This window comes from Rhineura floridana, chromosome 1 (genome assembly GCF_030035675.1).
Source record: "Rhineura floridana isolate rRhiFlo1 chromosome 1, rRhiFlo1.hap2, whole genome shotgun sequence".
Classification (NCBI taxonomy): domain Eukaryota; kingdom Metazoa; phylum Chordata; class Lepidosauria; order Squamata; family Rhineuridae; genus Rhineura; species Rhineura floridana.
In genome coordinates this window covers 139,724,488-139,745,247 of record NC_084480.1, presented here as the reverse complement: position 1 = coordinate 139,745,247, position 20,760 = coordinate 139,724,488, and the positions used below count along the sequence as shown (strand labels likewise).

Genomic DNA, 20,760 nt, shown 5'->3' with positions numbered 1-20,760 from the left:
CGACCCTAAGGACAATCGTAAACCTGCACTAGCTACGGCCAAAAGAGACGACCGCAGACCCGTGCGACGGTTTACTTCTTACCGTTCCTTCCAACCCTTTCGGAGAGGACGACCTGGTGGACGAGGACGGGATACCAGGCCTACAAATTTCCGTCCCTCCAAGGCACCCTGGCCCAGACAACGCTCACAATACAGGGGCCAATACCAGAGCAGGCAGGCATATGGCAGAGGAACCCGTCAGCGCAGGCAGTTCTGACTCCATCCCCATTGGAGGCAGACTCTCCTTCTTCTCCAGCATCTGGCTAAACTTGACAAACATCTCCTGGGTCAGACTTCTCTTCACCCAGGGCTACAATATAGAATTTTGGCAGACACCACCGGACAAATTTTGCATCTCCCCCGTCTCCAGGGCACGCAAAAAGGTCATCCAGGACGCCCTACGACATCTACTAGAGATAGCCGCTATAGAGCCTGTTCCTCCATCCGAACGGCTACAAGGCGTGTACTCCGTCCTCTTTACGGTTCCCAAGTGAGACTCCTCATGGAGGGCGCTCTTAGACCTCAGTGGCCTCAACCGCTTCGTCAAATACCGCCACTTCAAGATGGAATCTCTGGCGTCTGTTGTAGAGGCTCTACAACAAGGGGACTTTATCGCATCCATCGACCTGAAGGACGCTTACTTACACATCCCAATTTGCCCGGGTCACAGACGGTTCCTGAGATTTGCACTAGGCCACCTCCATTTTCAATACCGGGCCCTTCCATTCGGCCTCTCCTCGGCCCCCCGAGTCTTCACCAAAGTGATGGCCACCATGCTGGCGTATCTCCGCCTCCAGGGGATCCATATTTATGCTTATCTCGACGACCTCCTCCTCCGAGCAGGCTCCCGGGACTTGGCCAACAGGCAGATCCAGTTCACCCTAGAGGCACTACATTCTCACGGCTGGCTGATCAATGCCGAAAAAAGCCATCTACAACCAACTCAGCGCCTCCAGCACTTAGGAGCAATACTGGACACATCCCTAGCCATGTTTTTTCTGTCCCCAGACCGTATTGCTTCCATCACAGCCATGGCAACCTTACTTCTACATCGCCCCACAGCAGATGTCATGTTTCTGGCCCAGTTTCTCGGGGCAATGATCTCCTCCATCCACATCGTTCCGTGGGCCCGACATCATTCCAGACCTTTACAATGGGCTCTCCTACCTTTTCAAGGTCCAACCTTTCCAGGTCCAACCATCGCGTAATTCCGCTGGGCCAATCTCTGAAGCAATCATTCCGCTGGTGGGTATCCACAACTTCCCTCACCAAGGGGACACCATTTCGGGACCCAACCAGAGTCCTAATCACCACGGATGCCAGTCTGTCCGGCTGGGGAGCCCATTACAACTCCACCTTTGTCCAAGGCGTGTGGTCAACCCAGGACCTAAGTCACAACATCAACTGGCTGGAGCTCAGAGCTGCTCATCTTGCTCTGAGACACTTCCAGCCACTATTCGCTCTACAACATGTCCTCATTCGGACGGACAATGTTTGCGTGAAATCTCACATCAACAGACAGGGGGGCACAAGGTCCAGGGCTCTGCAGGAGGAAACGACACGAATCTTCGACTGGGCCGAGTTCCACCTCCTGTCATTACGAGCAGAACACCTCAGCGGAACTCTAAACGTTATGGCCGATTGGCTCAGCAGGCAAAAGGTCCATCCAGGAGAATGGAAGCTTCATCCGGCTGTGTTCTCCCTTCTCCAGCGGCGGTTCGGCCCCCTCTCGCTGGATCTCTTCGCCTCCAGCCACAGCTGCCAACTGCCTCGTTACTTCTCAAGGTACCTAGAGCCAATGGCGGAAGCAGTGGATGCTCTGACGACACCATGGCCAGACGGGCTCCTGTATGCCTTCCCGCCTATATCCCTTATAGGCAGGACATTGACAAAACTCCGACTCGAACGGACACGGATTTTACTCATAGCACCTTATTGGCCTCGCAGACCCTGGTTCTCGGACCTCCTCTCGATGTCAATGGCGGATCCTTGGACCCTCCCAATCAGGCCGGATCTTCTCTCCCAAGGTCCAGTTTGGCATCCGGACCCGAACTGGCTCAGCCTGACAGCCTGGCTTTTGAGCGGACACAGTTGAATACTGCTGGTCTTTCTCAAGGGGTCATAAACACTATTTTAGCGTCAAGGTGACCGTCAACTACTCGAATCTATCAGAGTACTTGGCGTGCTTTTTCCAGCTGGTGCACTTCCAAAGGTTTTTCAGCACCCCAAGCCACTGTACAGCACGTTCTACAGTTCCTATACAGAGGCATGACATTGGGACTCAGACCGAACACCCTGCGTAGACAGGCCTCCACCATCTCATCAATTCTGTCTGTCTCTTCATCGGCAGCACCCCTGGGCACTCACCCGCTCATCAAACGCTTCTTAAGAGGAGCTACCCACCTCTCTCCAGCTGTACGTCACCACTTTCCATCCTGGAACCTCTCCAAAGTTTTGCAGGCATTACAGCGACCTCCATTTGAGCCTCTTGCCTCAGTGCCTCTAAGACTGTTGTCTTTTAAAGTCCTTTTCCTCGTGGCTATCACTTCCGCGAGGCGGATTTCGGAGTTACAGGCCTTGTCATCGGCCCGTCATCTCTGCGTATTCCATAAGGACTCTGTAGTCCTGAGGCTGGATCCATCGTTCTGTCCTAAGGTCAACTCAATCTTCCGCAGTAGCCAGGACATTGTACTTCCATCCTTTTGTCCAAAGCCGGTCCATCCCCTCGAAAAGGCCTGGCATTCGCTGGATGTTAGGAGAGCGCTCAAAGTTTACCTCTCTCACACCCAGGACATTCGACAGACAGACGCATTATTTGTATCCTTCCATCCGGGATCTTTGGGAGAAAAGGTGTCCAAATCCACTTTGTCCTGTTGGCTTCGAGCCTGTATTTCTCTTGCATATCAGTCACTTAATTTGCCAGTGCTGTCTAATATCACGGCTCATTCGACCAGGTCTGCTGCCACTACGGCGGCTTTCCTAACTAATGCTCCTCTTACAGACATATGCAGGGCGGCGGTATGGGCTACCCCTAACTCCTTTGTGAAGCATTATAAGATCGATCGCTATGCTTCAGCTGACGCCTCTTTCAGGAGACGTGTCCTGCAACACGTTATTTCTGATTTGTAACTCTCTAGGAATCCCTCCCTATTAGGGGGCTACGTTGGTACATCCCAATCTGATGGCAGGCTACCTGTGGAAAATGGTCCCTTGGACCCACCTGAAGGGTGATTTTCACAGGTACGCCTGCCATCACGTCCCTCCCTTGTGGGGGATTTCTGGGGAAATTTGTTCAGTATTTTGTATATAGTTCAACCTATATGTTTCGTGCTCTGTCTGATTTTCTTTAGTTAAAACCTATTCTCATGTTGCAAGTTCTATGATATTTGCTATGTATATTTTCTTTGCTGCTGGGGCTTTTGCCCTTTGGTTACTTTCAGATTTACCACTTCGGACTCGTCATCATGAAGACTGGAGTGGGAGGGGCTCGAGCCCCAGGTTTTAACTCTAGTGCATTCTTGCCTTCGGACGCTAGATGGCAGTACTACCCAATCTGATGGCAGGCGTACCTGTGAAAATCACCCTTCGGGTGGGTCCAAGGGACCATTTTCACCTATACAGAGGCACTTCCACAGATGTTCCTGGATTCAGATATGTCCTCAAATAATTCCTTTTTTAATAGGCTACCTGAACTCCAGTCCTTGTAACCTACAGAATTTATTCACTCATCTCAGGGGTGAAAGAATGGCTGTGATTGCTCAGTGACAAGCAGGAGTAGTCTTTCAACTTGGGCAGATGGAGCTGTGTCCTCCCAGAAGAAACCCCAGAACTTAGAATCAGAGCCCACTGTTTCTCTCCAGACATAATCATTAATCAGGACAATCAGATCACTCACTCAGTCTCTCTGGAGCCTATTTTTAGTCTCGGTCATGCTGGCCAATCACCTGCAAGTCTGTACACATCCATCAAATCAGCAATCACTTCCCTTGTGATTGGCAACACCTAGCCAATCATTCCTTAGAGCACAGTGATTTGTATGAAAGAGGGGTGTTCCTGATCAGTGCCCACAATGAACCATGTGCTTTCTGTGAAGTTCCAACACAATGTGTTGTTGCATGAGAGAACTTCTTAGGAGCAAAGCAGGAGAGCTCAACAGACCAGAGGCTGGAGGGAACCAGGTAGTAGCCGTTATCCCAGCAAACAAGGATTCCCTCTTCTTTCTAGCATTTATAACCCCATTAGCAATGGAGAGATTATAGGAGCAGGGGCCTGCTCTGCACCTATAGTTTCCCTCTCCCACCAAAACAAACAACAACAAAGAAACAAAACCCACACACAACCCCCCCCCCAAAAAAAACCCTATAGCTCAGCAAAGGAGAGATGCTTTTTGGGTGACTTTGCTTGCTGGTGAATGTTCTTTTAATGACACAGCAAGACTAGTTGAATTTACAGTATGGATGGGCACTGTTTTTGTGCTGAGTAAATAGCAATTTTTTAATTGGGAAATTGCTGGGCAATTACAAAGATGCTGTTTTGGGGGATCTAACAAAGAATACTTCCATATAATCATTTATAGGATTGCAGTCTTAAGAAGAAGGAAGAGGGGGACAGAGAAAGGCAGAAATTGTGTGCGTGTGTGCAAGCTGGAGAGGTGGGAGGATAGGGTGCCTGCAACTTAAATGGTTAGGTAAAAGAAAGAATTCTAGCAGATGTAGCTTATCCGGCAAGCTTCACCGGCTGATGTTTTTCATAACTAAGGTGCAGAAGCCCTACCCTCTTTTGTATCTGAGAAAGAAAGTGTGGATCGAATATATACTCAGTTTCTTGCTCTGTCTACCATTCTGCCCTGCCCTTTGTCCCACCAGTCCCAATAGGCACCTACTGGTAGTGGTGACAAGGGAAAAGCTTTGTCTTTTAAATTCACTTAGCATAACCAAGTCCTCTGATTGAAAACAGGTTCCAGGACTGAACCCTCGGTGAAATCAAACCATATTATTCAAGCAAATGTCTATGAATGTTCATAACCAGGCCCTGCATTCATCATCTGAGGCCTTTCTTTGTGTGCCCCCTTTGAGGAAGGTATGAAGGGTGGCAATATAAGAATGCACATTTTCAGTGGTGGCTCTCCAATTATGGAATGCTCTCCCCAGAGAGATGTTCCTGGTGCCCCATCATTATCAACTTTTAGGTGCCAGGCAAAGACGTTCCTGTTTACCCAGGCATTTGGCTCTTAATTGGGGTCATATGTTATCATGATACCCTAACCGATATTGGTATTCATCTTTTAGTTGGGTGGGGTAATATTTGTCCTTTTTATGATATTGCAGGGTGAGCACTTTTAGTCATAGAATCAGAACAGTAAAGTTGGAAGGGGTCTATAAGGCCATCGAGTCCAACCCCCTGCTCAATGCAAGAATCCACCTTAAAACATATCCAACAGGTGGCTGTCCAGCTGCCTCTTGAATTTAGTCGATAATGCTTTTATATGTTTTTGATGTATTTTACATTGTAAATGTATTATGCATGCATTTATAATTGTAAGTTGCTTTGAGACCTTTTATGCAGTAAGCAATGAATAAATGCAATTAACAACAGCAACAACTTCTGTTGTGATTCAAAATGTGCAATTTGGTTTCCCATGGAGTGTGTTCTGAAAGGGTTTCATTTTAAACCAAGGCTCTGGTCTTCATGATTGTGGGGAAATGCCCAATAATTTATTTTATTTAAAATTTATAACTTGCCCATTATCATAAAATGATTGTAAGGCAGGTAACAACATATACAACAGTTATAAAAATATTAAAACGTCTAAAATTTGAAATCCAGTTTTATAACATCCCTCTATCACTCTCAATACAAGGCAATAGCCAAAATTCAAATGGCCAGGTAGAAGAGGAAAGTTTTTATCAGGCAACAAAAACTAACTATTGTTGGCATCTGGCTCAGAGGGAAAAGTAGTCCACAATGTACTGATAGTTTCTGCCAGTGATCTAGAAATCCAGGAGAGATTCTGAATAGAATGTGCATTTGTGGGACAGAATAATTCAAAACCCCTATACACCTGTACAAAGAGAATTGTTTCCCCATTTTGCCATGCTTTGCAACCCTTCTTCCCCGTCCTTGACAAAGATTAATGTGATTATTCTATCTTCCTAGCTTCCAAGCTCTGGTGATTTGTGGAGTGTTTACATTGATTTTGATACAAAGCGACTGGATCCTTGGGAGCGAATTATACCTACATTTAAATACAGCCATACTGTACCATTTTTTGAAATGCTTGTTCCTACCACCGATACTGTGCGCTATGGCTTTCTTATGGAAAAATTGCTTGCTGTCAAACATTCTGTGTTGTTCACGGGGATAACTGGGGTTGGCAAGGTAAGAATGTCTTGGTTGTATAACAAAGTAATCAAATCATTTATGTAAAACCAAAGACATCAAATTCACCAAGAGTAATAAAATATTAATTTTAAGAGACATTAGTTAAGGCAATGGTTCCCAAATATTTTCCCCCATGGGCCACTAAATGAAGCTCACGGATCACCGGTGGTCTGTGGACCAATTTGTGAAGCCCTGAGTTTAAGGCATATTAATTTAATTATTATTTTAATCAATCTAATCTACTGATGAGGCTAAAAATGGGGAAAAGAGGTTCTATAAAAATGATGCATTATAAACAATATGCTGTTTAACATATTTGATTAATGTTTTGGAACAGCAACCTATCAAAATGTTCAGATGGCAGAATTTTTAAAATCAAGTATGCAGGTGACCATGAAAAACCTCATCAAGCTAGCCAAATTAGCAGCTTGATAGTGGTAAAGTTCTATATTATTATAGGACTGGGGAATTGGTCTGGATGATGTCTGTGGGTACCCTCCAAGCCTGTAATTCTGTATCTGAAAGGAAACTGTTGAACTGCTCAAGCCAGTTTCTTTGCTAAGTTAATAGGTCTGACCAAGTCTATCAAATGCCCCTATTAACATGTCTGAAGACTTGGTCAAGAGCAGATGTGTTGTCATAGCAACCAATAGCCAGTGATGTTCCTTCAGGAAGGTAGCTCTCCCACACATACATACCTGGACTGGGGCCAGGGGGTAGCCTTTGTGGTGTTAGTCTGATGTGGAACTGGGAGCTGGGAAGAAGCAGAGAAGCCTGACTGCTCTCTGTATCTGAATCCAAAGCTATGACTTTGGGGCATCTATCTGAAACCCTACTAGGGAAGCAAGATTTGTTGGAGTATTAATGCTATGAGCCCCTTCCAACCTATGCTCAGGTTGTATATATGTGTAAATAAAACTCTGTATTATAAAGACACCACAGTCTCCAGTCACCTTAATTCCTGAACCCTGGGTCAGCAGTGGAACCCCTGGAAGTCTCACTACTTAGAGACTAGGGTGCATGCAACAGTATGCGTGCATTCAAAATAATTGTTCAGGGAACAATTTCCTAACTCAGTAAAACAAATCTAGATTTCTCTGTGCATACTTAAGTGAAGAATTCTACTCACTATGAGTAATAGTAATATTTCAGAATATATTACAGGGAATTCTCATGCCTGTGGTGTATTGTTACTTATTACACTTTTTTGTCATCTGAAGTCTGTAGTTGCAAGAGCACTGCTAAACCGAATACAAGATGAAGCTGGTTATGTTCCTGTTTACCTGAATTTCTCTGCTCAGACTTCATCTGCCAGGACACAGGAGATTATTGAATCTAAATTAGAAAAGAAAAGGAAAAATATTTTAGGTAAAGAGGTTTAATAATATATTTTGTGCCTGAATTACGTTGATTGTGTATCTTGTAGTTAGTTATTTTTTTCATTCTTTTTGCTGATCTGGACATCACTCCACAGCAGGCTAGTATAAGGTAAACATTTCCAAAGAATCTGTGGGTTTCTCCACTAAATGATGGGGAAAGTTAATTAGGATCCTCCTAAGGTTTACATTTGGCTAGATAATTTCATCCAGAAGCAGCAGGAGGAAAGAAATCAGAGGATTTTAAAGTTGATGGTTTTAGTTAAATGTAGGCTATAATCTGATGTAGTCCATGCAGTTTGACTCAGGAGGGCAGCATTGACATTTGAGAATTCTAACATATCTTTCTTACCAGATTTTAGACAACTATTATTTTGACCTGAAGTTACTATGGACATGTTTCAGTCATCCTCGTCACCCTCTCCTGTGCATACTACTCCATACTGTGCCACTGATAAATTATTTTTGCCCCCTCCTATGAATTGTAAAATAATATAAATTTGTTCCACTTAGAGCTAAATCCAGTCAAGTGCATTATTTAAGAACACAGTCATATCAGATATACTGAATGTACACACTATTGTCAATTCGGGTCACAGTAACGGGTAAGGTTGCTGATCAAAATTGCTTAAAAGAGAATTTGGATCAAAAGTGGGGATTCCATTGAAAAAAAGCAATTTTATGTAACTGCAGGCTGATTTTAAAATCAGCATTGTTTTCAGCATACTTTTACCTACTTTTATCAGACACCACAGGACTTAAGGGCTTAAGCTTTGTCATGTTCTCTGGCCTCAGTCCAATCTCTGACTCAGAGAAAGACTCAAGGGGGAGCAGGCATTGCCTAGAAAACCATCATCCCCCACTCCAGGCCTATCTGGGGCAGAGGAAATGACTTTAACTGACTCCTCAGACTCAGAGGCCACCCCCCAATGCAGTTCTCACTGGTCCCACATCGTAAGAGCCCACAGTTAAAGAATTGGGCGATGGGCTTGTAAGAAACAGACAGCCTCTGAGAGGGGGCAGGGTTAACAGCAGATCCTGACCAATCAGCTCTCTTAAGTCCTCAGCATACTGCTGAAAGAACAGGTCTCCTTAGGTGAGTTCCAGTGAGCACCTGCCACAGTCCAAGGTCCTGACAGATTGTGCTTTGCAGTGCCAGCACAGCATACCTTGACTTGACTATTTGATTTGAGTCTGCTCTTGAAGGTGTGACCATGCCCTTCCAGTAAGTGCCACTGCTTCAAGATGGTCTCTGTGATGTTCCTATATTAATGTATATATGGTAAGTGTTGTTGTTTTAGAAGATACATGGTAAGTGGAGTGAAAGAGGGGGAGTGAATGGGCAGTAGAATGCGAGATGATTGGCTGAGTGTTTAAAATGGCTGAATGTATAAAAGGAAGAGTGAGAGTGGAATCTGGGGGGAGAAGAGAAAGAGTGGATTGCTTGGTGGGGTTTGAGAGAGTTGTTTGCCAGGAGAGAGTGAAGAAGGAGGGGGGTGGAGTTCGGATTAGTGTTGAGTAAAACCATATGCTTATGTGCCTTAAGAAGAAATCTTGTTAATCTTGTTAGCTTTGTTATCTGTAATAAATACTTAATTTGGTTTACCAAAGGCCTGATCCTTGGCTGGGGTTTCACAGACCAGAAGGGAGGGTAAGGTAATGACCAAGGCTGAAGGGGAACTGTAACAAATGGTGGCAGCGGTGAAGAGAATAACAATACCAGTATTCAGAGTCTCTGGGAATACTAGTATTGGGATGTTACTGGTGGTTGCCTAGCAGGGGGATCTGTTGAGATCTGTGCTAGAGCGGATAGGTAAACCATAAGAGAGTGCGGTCCGGACTGGTGGAGTCCCTGGTGGTGCCTAGAGACAGGCAGTAACCACGAGCAGGTAGGAACCTGACAGGGAGAGCCAGGGAAGGACGCCTCACAGTCTCCCATGGCAGCTTTGAGCCAAGCTAGGACAGGACAAGCCTATCTTGGCTCAAGCAATAGTTGCTTACTTCCTGTGCCACCAGCAAAGCTAAAGACACTTCAGCTGAAAGTCACTTATGAGCAGAACCTGCCTCATAAGTGTTAGATGATCATGGTGAATCATCCACTTTCTGCTGCCCCCATCTTATCTAACCTCTCAAAGTTTGCTGCTGTTCTTCAATCTGAGCAATACCATGGGCCTGTTCAACTGCATTTGTTAGACTGTCTGCCTGCTTACTATCTCTGTGTGCTCACCTGCCTGCTCCTCAGTTATTATAACTCACCCTTTCATGTGTTGAGTACCACCCTGACTTTGGCCTTAAACTTGCTAATAGTCTTTTCAACAGCTTTCAGCGCCTTCCAACTCCCAGCAAGAAGAGAAAAACAAAACAATACACACTACATCCTGTGTAAAAAAGAAAAAAGTCCTGAAGCCCTCTACTGTTGCTGGTCTTACACAGACCTAAATACAGAACATCTGACAGCTTCAGTTTCAAAACGAATTAATTTTTTGCTCTCGTGGTTGTTCTAAGGAGACTAAATCAGTATTTTACATTTTAATTTAGGTGCAGTGTCGCAGAGCCTCCCTGTACCACATAAGACATGCCCGGTTACATAGGAACATAGGAAGCTGCCTTATACTGAGACAGACTATAGGTCCATCTAGTTCATTATTGTCTCCTCTTGACATACAACAGCTTTCCAGGGTTTCAGGCAGGAATCTCTCCTAGCCCTACCTGGAGATACTGGGGAATGAACTTGGGACCTTCTACATGCAAGGTAGATGCTCTACCACTGTGCTATGGTTGATCACCGTTCAGCAGATGCCTGGTAATAAAGCATATGCTTTATTAGCATGAACAGGGCATTTTTAAATATCAAACAGATCCCTTGTCAGCCAAATGTAACATGTCAAAGAGACCTCAAAGTTGCACTAAGATAGTGTTAGAAATGTCATGAAGTATACAGAGGCATGGATTGTAAAGAGCTGCAAAGGACTGAAGCACTGAAAGAAAGCAAAACAAACAGTCTATGGGAATGTAAGTTCATCATAAAGATGCAGCGATTCTGCAACAAAGTATAAAATACCCACAAAAAAATTACCAGTAATTAGCTAATATTTTTGAATACCTTCTTACCCAACCAGTTCTTACATTATTATTTCATTATGTCCCCACTGATTTTAGAACTACATCTAGAAAATAATTATTGAAAAACTTGCAAAGGGGCAACATTTACAGTTCAATTCCTGGCATATAAGTTTAGGAAAGCTAGAATTCCAGTGCAAAGGTAAGCTAGGCTGCATTGGTAGGGTAGATAGCAGGAGACAGGAAACAGGCAAACCTTGAATTCAAGCAAGGCAGAAAACTCAAGGGCAGGTATCTCAGAGGGTGCAAGTTTGACGTTTTATGTGGAAAGAGCTCCCCTAGAAGCTAAAATCCTATGTGAAAATATGAAGTTCCAAGAAGATTAATTTGTGGAAACAAAGTTACAACCAGAATAATCTAATATTCACTGATATTCAGCTGCCTTTGACAAATATTAAGAAAATTAAAGAGTTGAAATAATCAACTTTTGTTAATCAGTGGTCCTTTTCAGTTTAGGGATGAACATAGTATTGGAAGCTGGCTAGTTTTTGAAGTATAAATACGCAGTGCTATTGTTTATAGTTTTGTTACTTTGGGGGAAGTTACCAGCAATGGTCTCTTTTATTGCTTAGGAGCACCAGGGAAAAAAAGAGTTGTCATTTTTGTGGATGATCTAAACATGCCTAAATTGGATCGTTATGGTTCCCAACCCCCTATTGAGCTACTACGACAGTACCAGGACTTTGGAGGGTTCTATGACAGAGAGAAACTGTTTTGGAAGGAAATACATGTAAGTCTGCCTTCAGTTAGCTGTGACTGTGATTATTATATTCTCTCTCTGTTCTAGTGCAAACAGGCCAGAAACAATGTTAATTGCCAACATAAAAACCTGGAAAAAATTGTCCTTGGTTTACAGCTGGTGATTTGGGCTAGCACACATTCAGACCATCATCTCCAATCCAGTTCACACAAACAAGAAGCAATGTAGCAGCTGCTTTAAATGCAATAGAGATGCTATTTTTTGCAGCAAAATGTTCATCTGTAATGATTGCTGTGTGAATCTGGTGATTTTTTTGGCTTTCATAAATTGTCAAAAAAGAATGGTATGGTTAGAATTTTTTTAAAAAATCCTGATTACAGCAACATCTTCAGAGGGTTGTTGACCATCCAGAAAGGTACCTGGAGAATAAAAAAGAATGTGCAATAGTTGCTGGGGCAAATCAAGATCAGGGCACATGAGAATACAAATGATGTTTCCATGTGCATGTTTGTGTAGAATTATTCCTTACTTCATTTTATTTGTTTATTAGATTTATATCCCACCCTTCTTCCCAGTAGGAGCCCAGAGAGGCAAACAAAAGCACTAAAAACACTTTACAACATCATAAAAACAGACTTTAAAATATATTAAACAAAACTTGTTTAAAAATATATTTTTTAAAAACTTTAAAAACACCTTTTAAAAAAAGGTTTAAAAACATTAAAAAGCAACTCCAACACAGACGCAGACTGGGATAATGTCTCAACTTAAAAGGCTTGTTGAAAGAGGAAGGTCTTCATTAGGCACCGAAAAGATGGTGCCTGTCTAATATTTAAGGGGAGGGAATTTCAAAGGTAATTTTCCTATATTGTGCAGAATGGACCTCCTGATAAATGGTATCTGCAGGAGGCCCTCACCTGCAGAGCGCCGTAATTGACTGGGGACTAAGGGATAAGATAGTCTTTCAGGTATCCTGGTCCCGATCTGTGTAGGGCTTTGTACACCAAAACTTGAACCTTGAACTTAGCCCAGTAGCTAATAGGTAGCCAGTGCAATTCTTTCAGCAGCAGGGTGACATGTTGGCAATACCCTGTCCCAGTGAGCAGTCTTGCCTCCTCAGTTTGCACCAGCTGCAGCTTCCAGACCAACCTCAAGGGTAGCCCCACATAGAGGGCATTACAGTAAATCAGCCTGGAGGTTACCAGTGCATGGATAACAGTGGTCAGGCTATTCTGTCCAGAAACGGCTGTCTCACCAGCTGATCTGAACCTTGAAAGACACATATGAAAGATGACAGGGGAAGAACGTTCTTCCAGCTTCCTTTTTCAGCACTATGTATTTTTCAAGGGGAAGAAGGTACAGCTGTCTTACCAGCCAAAACTGATAAAAGGCACTCCTTGCCACTGAGGCCACCTGGGCCTCCAGTGACAAAGATAAATCCAGGAGGACCCCAGACTACATATCAGCTCTTTCAGAGGGAGTACGACCCCATCCAAAGCAGGCAACTGACCAATTATCTGAACTTGGGAACCACCAACCCACAGCGCCTGCATCTTGCTAGGATTCAGAGTTAGTTTATTGGCCCTCATCCAGCGCATCACCAAGTCCAGGCAGCGGTCCAGGGCTTGCATAGCCTCTTCTGATTCAGATGTTACAGAGAAATAGAGCTGGGTATCTTCAGCATACATAGATGTTAAACAGCATGGAGGACAAGATGGTACCCTGTGGTACCGCACAGCACAACTGCCAGAGGGCCGAAAGACAATCACCCACTGCTATTATCTGAAAACAACCCTGGAGATAGGATCGGAACTACTGTAAAGCAGTGCCTTCAATACCCATCTCACCAAGTAGGCCCAGAAGGATACCATGATCAATGGTATCAAAAGCTGCTGAGAGATCAAGTAAGAATAACAGGATCAAACTCCCCCGTCCTTCTCCCAATAAAGGTCATCCATCAGGGCAACCAAGTCTGATTCAGTCCCATAACGAGGCCTGAATCCAGACTGGAATGGTCAAGATAATCTGTTTCATCCAAGAGTAATCGCAATAGCTGTGTCACAACCCTCTCAATCACCTTCCATAAGAAGGGGATATTTGCAATCAAGTGGTAGTTGTCACAAACCAGTGGGTCCAGGTGGGCTTTTTCAAGAGTGGTCAGATCACTGCCTCTTTCAGGGTGCCTGAACTACTCCCTCTCGCATCAATGCATTAACAACACCCTGGATCCACTCAGTCAACTCCCCTCTGCAATCTTTTAATAAGCAAAGAAGGGCAAGGGTTGAGAGGACATGTTGCTGGCCGCATCGTTGCAAGCACCTTGTCCACGTCATCAGGCTACATCAACTGAAACCATTCCCAAGAAGTTGCAGTAGATGTTGCTTCTGTGTCCTGCTTTTGCACTGGGAAGCTGAACAGGTATTTCATTATGTGTTCTATTCTGGAGTGTGCTGTGTTTGGTCAAATATAACACTTGCATAAGTGAGCATCAGGGGGAATGGAGGCAAGATATAACAATTCTGTCCTTTTTTGTAAGGACGCAAAAGATAAGAACCACATTCTGTTTTGGAGAATGTTCTATATCAGCAGTATTATCTCCTGGGCTTGTTTTGAAATGTGACATCTGTGAAGGGGGCTAGGGATTATGTTTTTATTAAAACATACCCCAAATACACTGAAAAAAAACTTGTTGTCAAAGGTTGGAGTTGATATAGAATGTATATGACAAATATAGTTTGGGAAAGATGGAGTGGCAGATAGTTTGAGAAAGATGAAGTGAGAGAGATGTGGGATGAGAGAGAGCCACTTGTTTTGTCCTGATTTGTGAGCCTGTTTTTAGCCATCACCCCGGTGATTCCCTTGCACCCAAAGACAGTTGAAGAGTGTAGAATGGGAGAAGATTTAAGGCAGCACAAATAATTTTAGCCTGCCTTGATATATATAATATATAGGATTTCATCATTGCAATTTGATGCTAAATTAAAAATAAGAATAGAGAATAGCTCATGCTTGCTTGAAATCCAGATATCTAAACATAAGAAACAGGTTTTTACAGGATTAAAGACTAAGTAGTATCTTCTGAAACAAAATGTTTGTGATCTTTCCCTCCTAGGATGTAACTATTGCTTCAGCATGTGCACCTCCAGGTGGTGGACGTAATCCAGTTACACCACGTTTCATGCGACACTTCGCCATGCTGTGTCTTCCAACACCCTCTGAGCATAGCCTTAAGCAAATTTTTGAGGTCAGTAACAATACACAAAAACTTAACCTATGGTGTTTTTCATAAATATTGCAGTTATTTTGTTCTAAATATAAGAAAAATCTTTGTTAAGAACTAATCAAAATCCCCTGATGAAAGCCCTGGTTGGGCTGAAACGCGTTGGGCACATTCTTATACTGTTTTATACAACTAATAAATTATTTTGAAGATATTATTTGAATTTTCCCATTTTTTGACATTCTGGGCTCCTCCCCCCTTTTTTCATACAGTTTTGGATGTCCATCACCCCTTTTGTTTTTCAGTAACAACTTCCCCATAGTTACCAAGAAAAAAAAAAAGATTCTCCTGCGTGGTCTGGCATAATGCACTGCTCTGTGATGCTGGACATAAAACAGATATAGAAGTAGTATTAGGTTTTTTATATGCATTTATGTTTCTTATTGAAGATTGGTGGTGAATGGACAGAGTCATGATCCCAATTAATTTCAGTGCACTTTGATCAAGTCGGTGGAGGCTAGATGAGTAATTCTACTTTTCTGAATGATTAGCCAGTAACCTTTCAAAACCAGCTTCAATTTATTTTTGTTTAATTTAAGATCTTTCTCTAAATGTGATCTTAAATGCTTGTTTCTTCAGGCGGTATTCAACTAACTCGACCTGTTAGCACAATGATTACTGCTAGTGCAATGGGACTTCCCCCCCTCCTCATACATGTCCCATGCCCTCTCCAAATCTATTCTGGAGGGTTGGGGAAACCCTAAAACAGATTTAGGAGGTGATCTGGGGAGAGGAGAGGAGGGAAGTTCTGTAATGCAAGCAGAAATCCTTGCACTGATGGAAATACTTAGTGCAATGTTGAATACAACCCTTACTTTTTTCCTTACATGCAGGTAAATTCTGTGAACATTAGCATGTACCTGGGATTGCCAGTGTGTGCCCTTGAGAACTTACTTAGTGTATGTGAACCCTCCAAGTCTACCTCATCACTGCCACCTTCATCATAAGATGGCAAGGGTGGGTACCTACCCCCCCTTGAAAAATACATGGTACTGAAAGAGGAAGCTGGATGAACAATGTTCTTCCCCAGTCATCGTTCATATATGCTTTTCAAGGCTCAGATCAGCACCTGAGGAATTGAACAGAAAATGGAGTAACTGAGAGAAGAAGGAAAGGGGAGAAATCTTGGAAATGGGTTGGGGGGAAGGAAAACAGAACAACTGGGGGCATGCAGAGGGAGATAGTAGGATACTGAGAGAGCGGAGAGAGAGAGAGAAGGCATACGTGCAAGTGGAGAGAGAGAGGGAGAGAGAGATCATATGCGCTCATGCACGCACACATTGGATCCAGTAAAACAGATCCTCTTGAAGTTCCATAATTTTCTTCCTCTGTTTCTCTACCTTCATAATCATCAGCAAATCACAGATCACATCTGCATTCATTGACTGAACTGTAAAAATCATGGAACAGGTGTTCCAGCACTGCTATGGTACAAGAACATGGATGTGAGACATGTGTCCTTATGGATCCTCAAATATTTTACAAGCAATTTCCTCAAAACCACCATCATATCATAGGTCACCTCTGATCCACAATTCTGTGATTTGTTGGTGGTTTTGTTGTCATGCTATGTAAAAAATATGAAAATCCATGAGGATTTGTGCCTTGGATCAGTGTTTTTGTGGCACTGTACTGGCAGATACCATATCTGTGATTTTTACTCTGCAGTGTACAAGGGTAAGCTTTAATTTGATGGGTTTTTTGTATAAAAGCATGCAAATTCAAGAGGATCAGTTTTAATTCTACTGGATCCAACTCTTGCTCAGATAAAGTTTAGGTGCTTTGTCTCTGTTAGTGGGAGGCAGTGACTTGGAGAGACAAACAGAGGTGGTAGTGCCCATGGCACCCTCTCAAAATTCCACATTTGCCTAGAGATGCAAAAAAATGTTAATGACCCCTGGTATTTACTAAATATTTTCCCATCAAGCTAGACTTTTTCAGCTTCAGTGTAGTTTAGAGCCCTAATCTTAGATTATTGCAAATATGTTCTACTACTTTTTTTAAAAAAAAAATCTAAGTATTTAGAGCCCAACCCTTAATATATATCAGAGGGTTTTTTATGTGTGGGTGGTGCAGAGTGGTAAGCGGCGGTAATGCAGCCGAAGCTCTGTTCACGGCCGGAGTTCGATTCCAACAGAAGGAGGAAGTTGAATCTCCGGTAAAAGGGGTCGAGGTCCACTCAGCCTTCCATCCATCCGTGGTTGGTAAAATGAGTACCTGGCATATGCTGGGGGGTAAAGAAAGGCCAGGGAAGGAACTGGCAATCCCACCCCATATATACGGTCTGCCTAGTAAACGTCGCAAGACATCACCCTAAGAGTCGGAAACGACTCGCACTATAAGTGCGGGGACACCTTTACTTTTAAAATGTGGTGAATGACAGTAAGAGTTGTCATTGTCAAGCAAGACAGGAACATTTTATTTATAACAGGAATCTCCAACCTTTTTAGGCCCGTCAGCACATTTGGGCACATCTGAATTTTTTAAAAATAAGTATTGTGGGCACAGACACAAAATGTGTACACACACACACACCCCTTTCCTTATTTATTTATTTTATTTATTAGACTTTTATACCGCCCGACTAGCAATAGCTCTCTGGGCAGTGAACACAAGAAATACACTAAAATCACACAATATAATACAACAAAACATATAAAAATAAAACTATCTAAAATCAGTTACAACAAATTTTAAAAATTAAGTTAACTTAAATTAAAATGCCTCGGAAAAGAGGAAGGTTTTAACTTGGCGCTGAAAGGATAACAATGTCGGCGCCAAGTGCACCTCCTCGGGGAGACTATTCCACAGTTCGGGGGCCACCACTGAGAAGGCCCTAGATCTTGTCACCACCCTCCGGGCCTCCCTATGTCGGAACCCGGAGGAGGGCCTTCGTAGTAGACCGTAGTGTACGGGCCGGTTCGTATCGGGAGAGGCGTTCCGACAGGTATCGTGGTCCCACGCCGTATAAGGCTTTATAGGTTAATACCAACACTTTGAATCTGGCCCGGAAGCATATTGGTAGCCAGTGCAGGCGAGCCAGAACAGGGTTATGTGCTCGGACCGCTTGGTCCTTGTTAACAATCTGGCCGCCGCAAGTCAATGGAGCAATTTCTTCATTTGCTTGCATGGGGGGATGTATTGGGGATGCCAGCTTTATGCTGAGCCCTGCATGCCTAAATCACATTTTGATATATTTATCTACATTTATAATTAATTTATTCCACCAGTACTTCTATAGCTTTGAAATTTAAGCCCAATGTTCGCCACTATGTTGACAAGTAGAGCACTGGGTTCTCTTTACAGAGGTGAATGAGAATAAAATCTCTAGACTGGCATTGTTCATTTCCTAAGAGAGAAAAGAACTCTTTTTCTGACAGCTTCCTCTCCTTCCTGAAGCCAAACGTGAAGAGGTTCACTTGCCTAAATGACTCGCTTTCTTTGCCTGAGAGGACATGAGTGAGTCCTGGGATACCTGGTAGATGCCCAAGAGGGGCCTAAGTTGCTTATCACTGAATTAACTCTATGTGGGGCTTCCACTATGGCTCGCCTGAAAGCTGCAGCTGGGGCAGTGTCATAGCCTGGGTGGTGAGTGGTGCGCCTTACCAGGCATATATCACACCAGTACTGAGAGATCTGCACTGGTTGCCTTGTAGCCACTGACCCAATTTTAAGTTCTTGTTACTTACATATAAAGCCCTGAACAACTGTGGAACAGGCTACCTGAAAAACCGTTTTCCCCTGCACTGCCTAGTAAGGGTGTTAAGATCAACAAATGGAAAGCAGTTAGCCTTTCCATGGCCTGATGATCATCAGTCTGTGATGTTATAGAATGCACTCACTGCTGAAATGCAAGAAGCCTTATCTGTATTGGCATTCAGCCAGATTTTGAAGGTGTTTACACGGGCATATTGTTTTCTTGACCTGGGTTTCCTGTTTTTAATTGCTATGTTGTTTTAATGGTAATATTTTATTGAGTATTTTAATTACGGATTTTTATATTTTAATGTTTTGTGTAACTTGGTTTTTATACTTTGTAAACTGCTTAGAGGCCTGTTTTGGCATTAAACAGTGTATATATATTCAGGTTAAAACGTGTTTCTTCTTCCTGCTTTTGAAATGATGATGATGATGAAAGAGGAAAAGCTTTTCTTCAGGGGAAAATCTAATTCTAATGACAACTCAGTTCAGACTGGTTCTTTTTGGAGAGAGATTCTCTTGAAGGAGGACTTTCGGAATATGTGAGCTGGTACTCATGTGCAATAAACCTATAACTGGATCAGAGAACTACCTTAAACAAATACAGGGCTTGCTTTTCTCTTGATATAAAGAGGCATAGTTTCTCTTTTTTAAAAAAATTCACATCTTCTTGAATAAAACAGAGATGTAAAACAAAACTTTAATTTTATTTTGAGCTTAAGATTTGTTGCTTTTGCTTGGTCTAGGCTATTTTAAAAGGATTTTTGACTGACTTCCCTACAGCAGTCAAGCAGGCTGCAAAAAGTATAGTGGATGCTGCTGTTGAAATATATCAAAGAATGAGCATTGATCTTCTCCCAACTCCAGCAAAATCCCATTATGTGTTCAATTTACGTGATTTGTCAAAATGTGTGCAAGGTAAGGTGTATTTCTATTTGGCACATTCTCTCTACCAATTCTGTGCGCATATTGTCAATAATTATTTTCTCTGGTAACTTCATCCTACTTTCTAATTTTGGTATCATGTATTTTAACTTTAAATAACTAAAATGCACTATATTACATTCATTTAAAGTTATTGTAATTTTTGAACAAAGAAAACCAGTTTGAAGAGACTAGAGGAAGATTAGTAATAGCAGTATAGATTTGTACAGAAATAAAGACAAAGTAACAACTTGTATAATTAAAGTTGTGCTGCTACACCATATGTAACCCATAGTGATGTCTGTAATATCATACTAGTAGTACTTGGTAGCAATAGTAGTAACATAGGAATTAGTGACTCACCTTGCTTTGAAATGTGAACTATCTATGCCTCCTGTGGCTCTTTTCTCTGTAATAGAGATGGGTAATGGCAACATACATAGCTTTACAACATTTCCTGATAGGTATACTTTCAGAACTAGGAGTGTTGCCAATAAGTGGACCACAAAAATGTACATATGGTGCTTACCTGTTACGAGGGATGTGCAAGAAATTTGATTTAGTTAGCATTTCAAGCCGAATCTATCAAATTCACACTTTCCAAAATATGAGAACTGAAACACAGCCATCCTTTGAAATTCACACTTATCCAGATTTTGCAATGCAGTTTGCCAACCAAACAATTTTTACAAAAATGCATTTGTTAGCGGAAAGTGTGCATAAAAATAAATATATGAGTGAAAATAACCTACAAAAGTGCATTATATGATGAGAAATTGCTTGCAGAAATGTGTACATTAGTTAAAAACTGCCTACAAAATGTGTTTATTAGGAGAAATTGGCACTAAAATGTTGCAGAATTTTCATGAGAATTTTTTTTTAAAAATTGCAAATTGCTACAGAAATAAACTGAATTTAAGATTGGAAAAATGAGAAACTGAGAGAACCGAAAGACAGATCTTTCTATCCCTACCTTTAACACATGTCTCTTCAAACCATGAGAACAAATCTTGGTGCATCCAGATATGGATCTTTGAATGATGCCAGGGTTATTACCACATCTACAGGGATAAGGAATAATCTTTTCTCCTGTGCATGTAAAAGATATCAGGTGGGTAGCTAGCTCCACCTAGCGGTTGAAGGCAAAAGAGCACTGTTGAAGTTTTTTCCGCAGGTCCATTCCTGGTCTGTGTCTGTTCCTGCCTCAGTTTTTCTTTTGCCTTCACCAAACACTGTTGGAC

General features: G+C 42.6%; 1 protein-coding gene across 2 annotated transcripts in view; it reads left to right on the top strand.

The window, feature by feature from the left end:
• The window catches only part of DNAH6 (dynein axonemal heavy chain 6), a 362,354-nt gene that overhangs the window by 138,507 nt on the left and 203,087 nt on the right, over window positions 1-20,760 (top strand). For both annotated transcript variants that reach the window (XM_061634018.1, XM_061634008.1), the window contains 5 exons: window positions 6,196-6,417; window positions 7,641-7,788; window positions 11,489-11,646; window positions 14,729-14,860; window positions 19,342-19,513. In XM_061634018.1, the coding sequence (XP_061490002.1) occupies window positions 6,196-6,417; window positions 7,641-7,788; window positions 11,489-11,646; window positions 14,729-14,860; window positions 19,342-19,513 (832 nt within the window). The remainder of the gene's footprint in view (window positions 1-6,195; window positions 6,418-7,640; window positions 7,789-11,488; window positions 11,647-14,728; window positions 14,861-19,341; window positions 19,514-20,760) is intronic.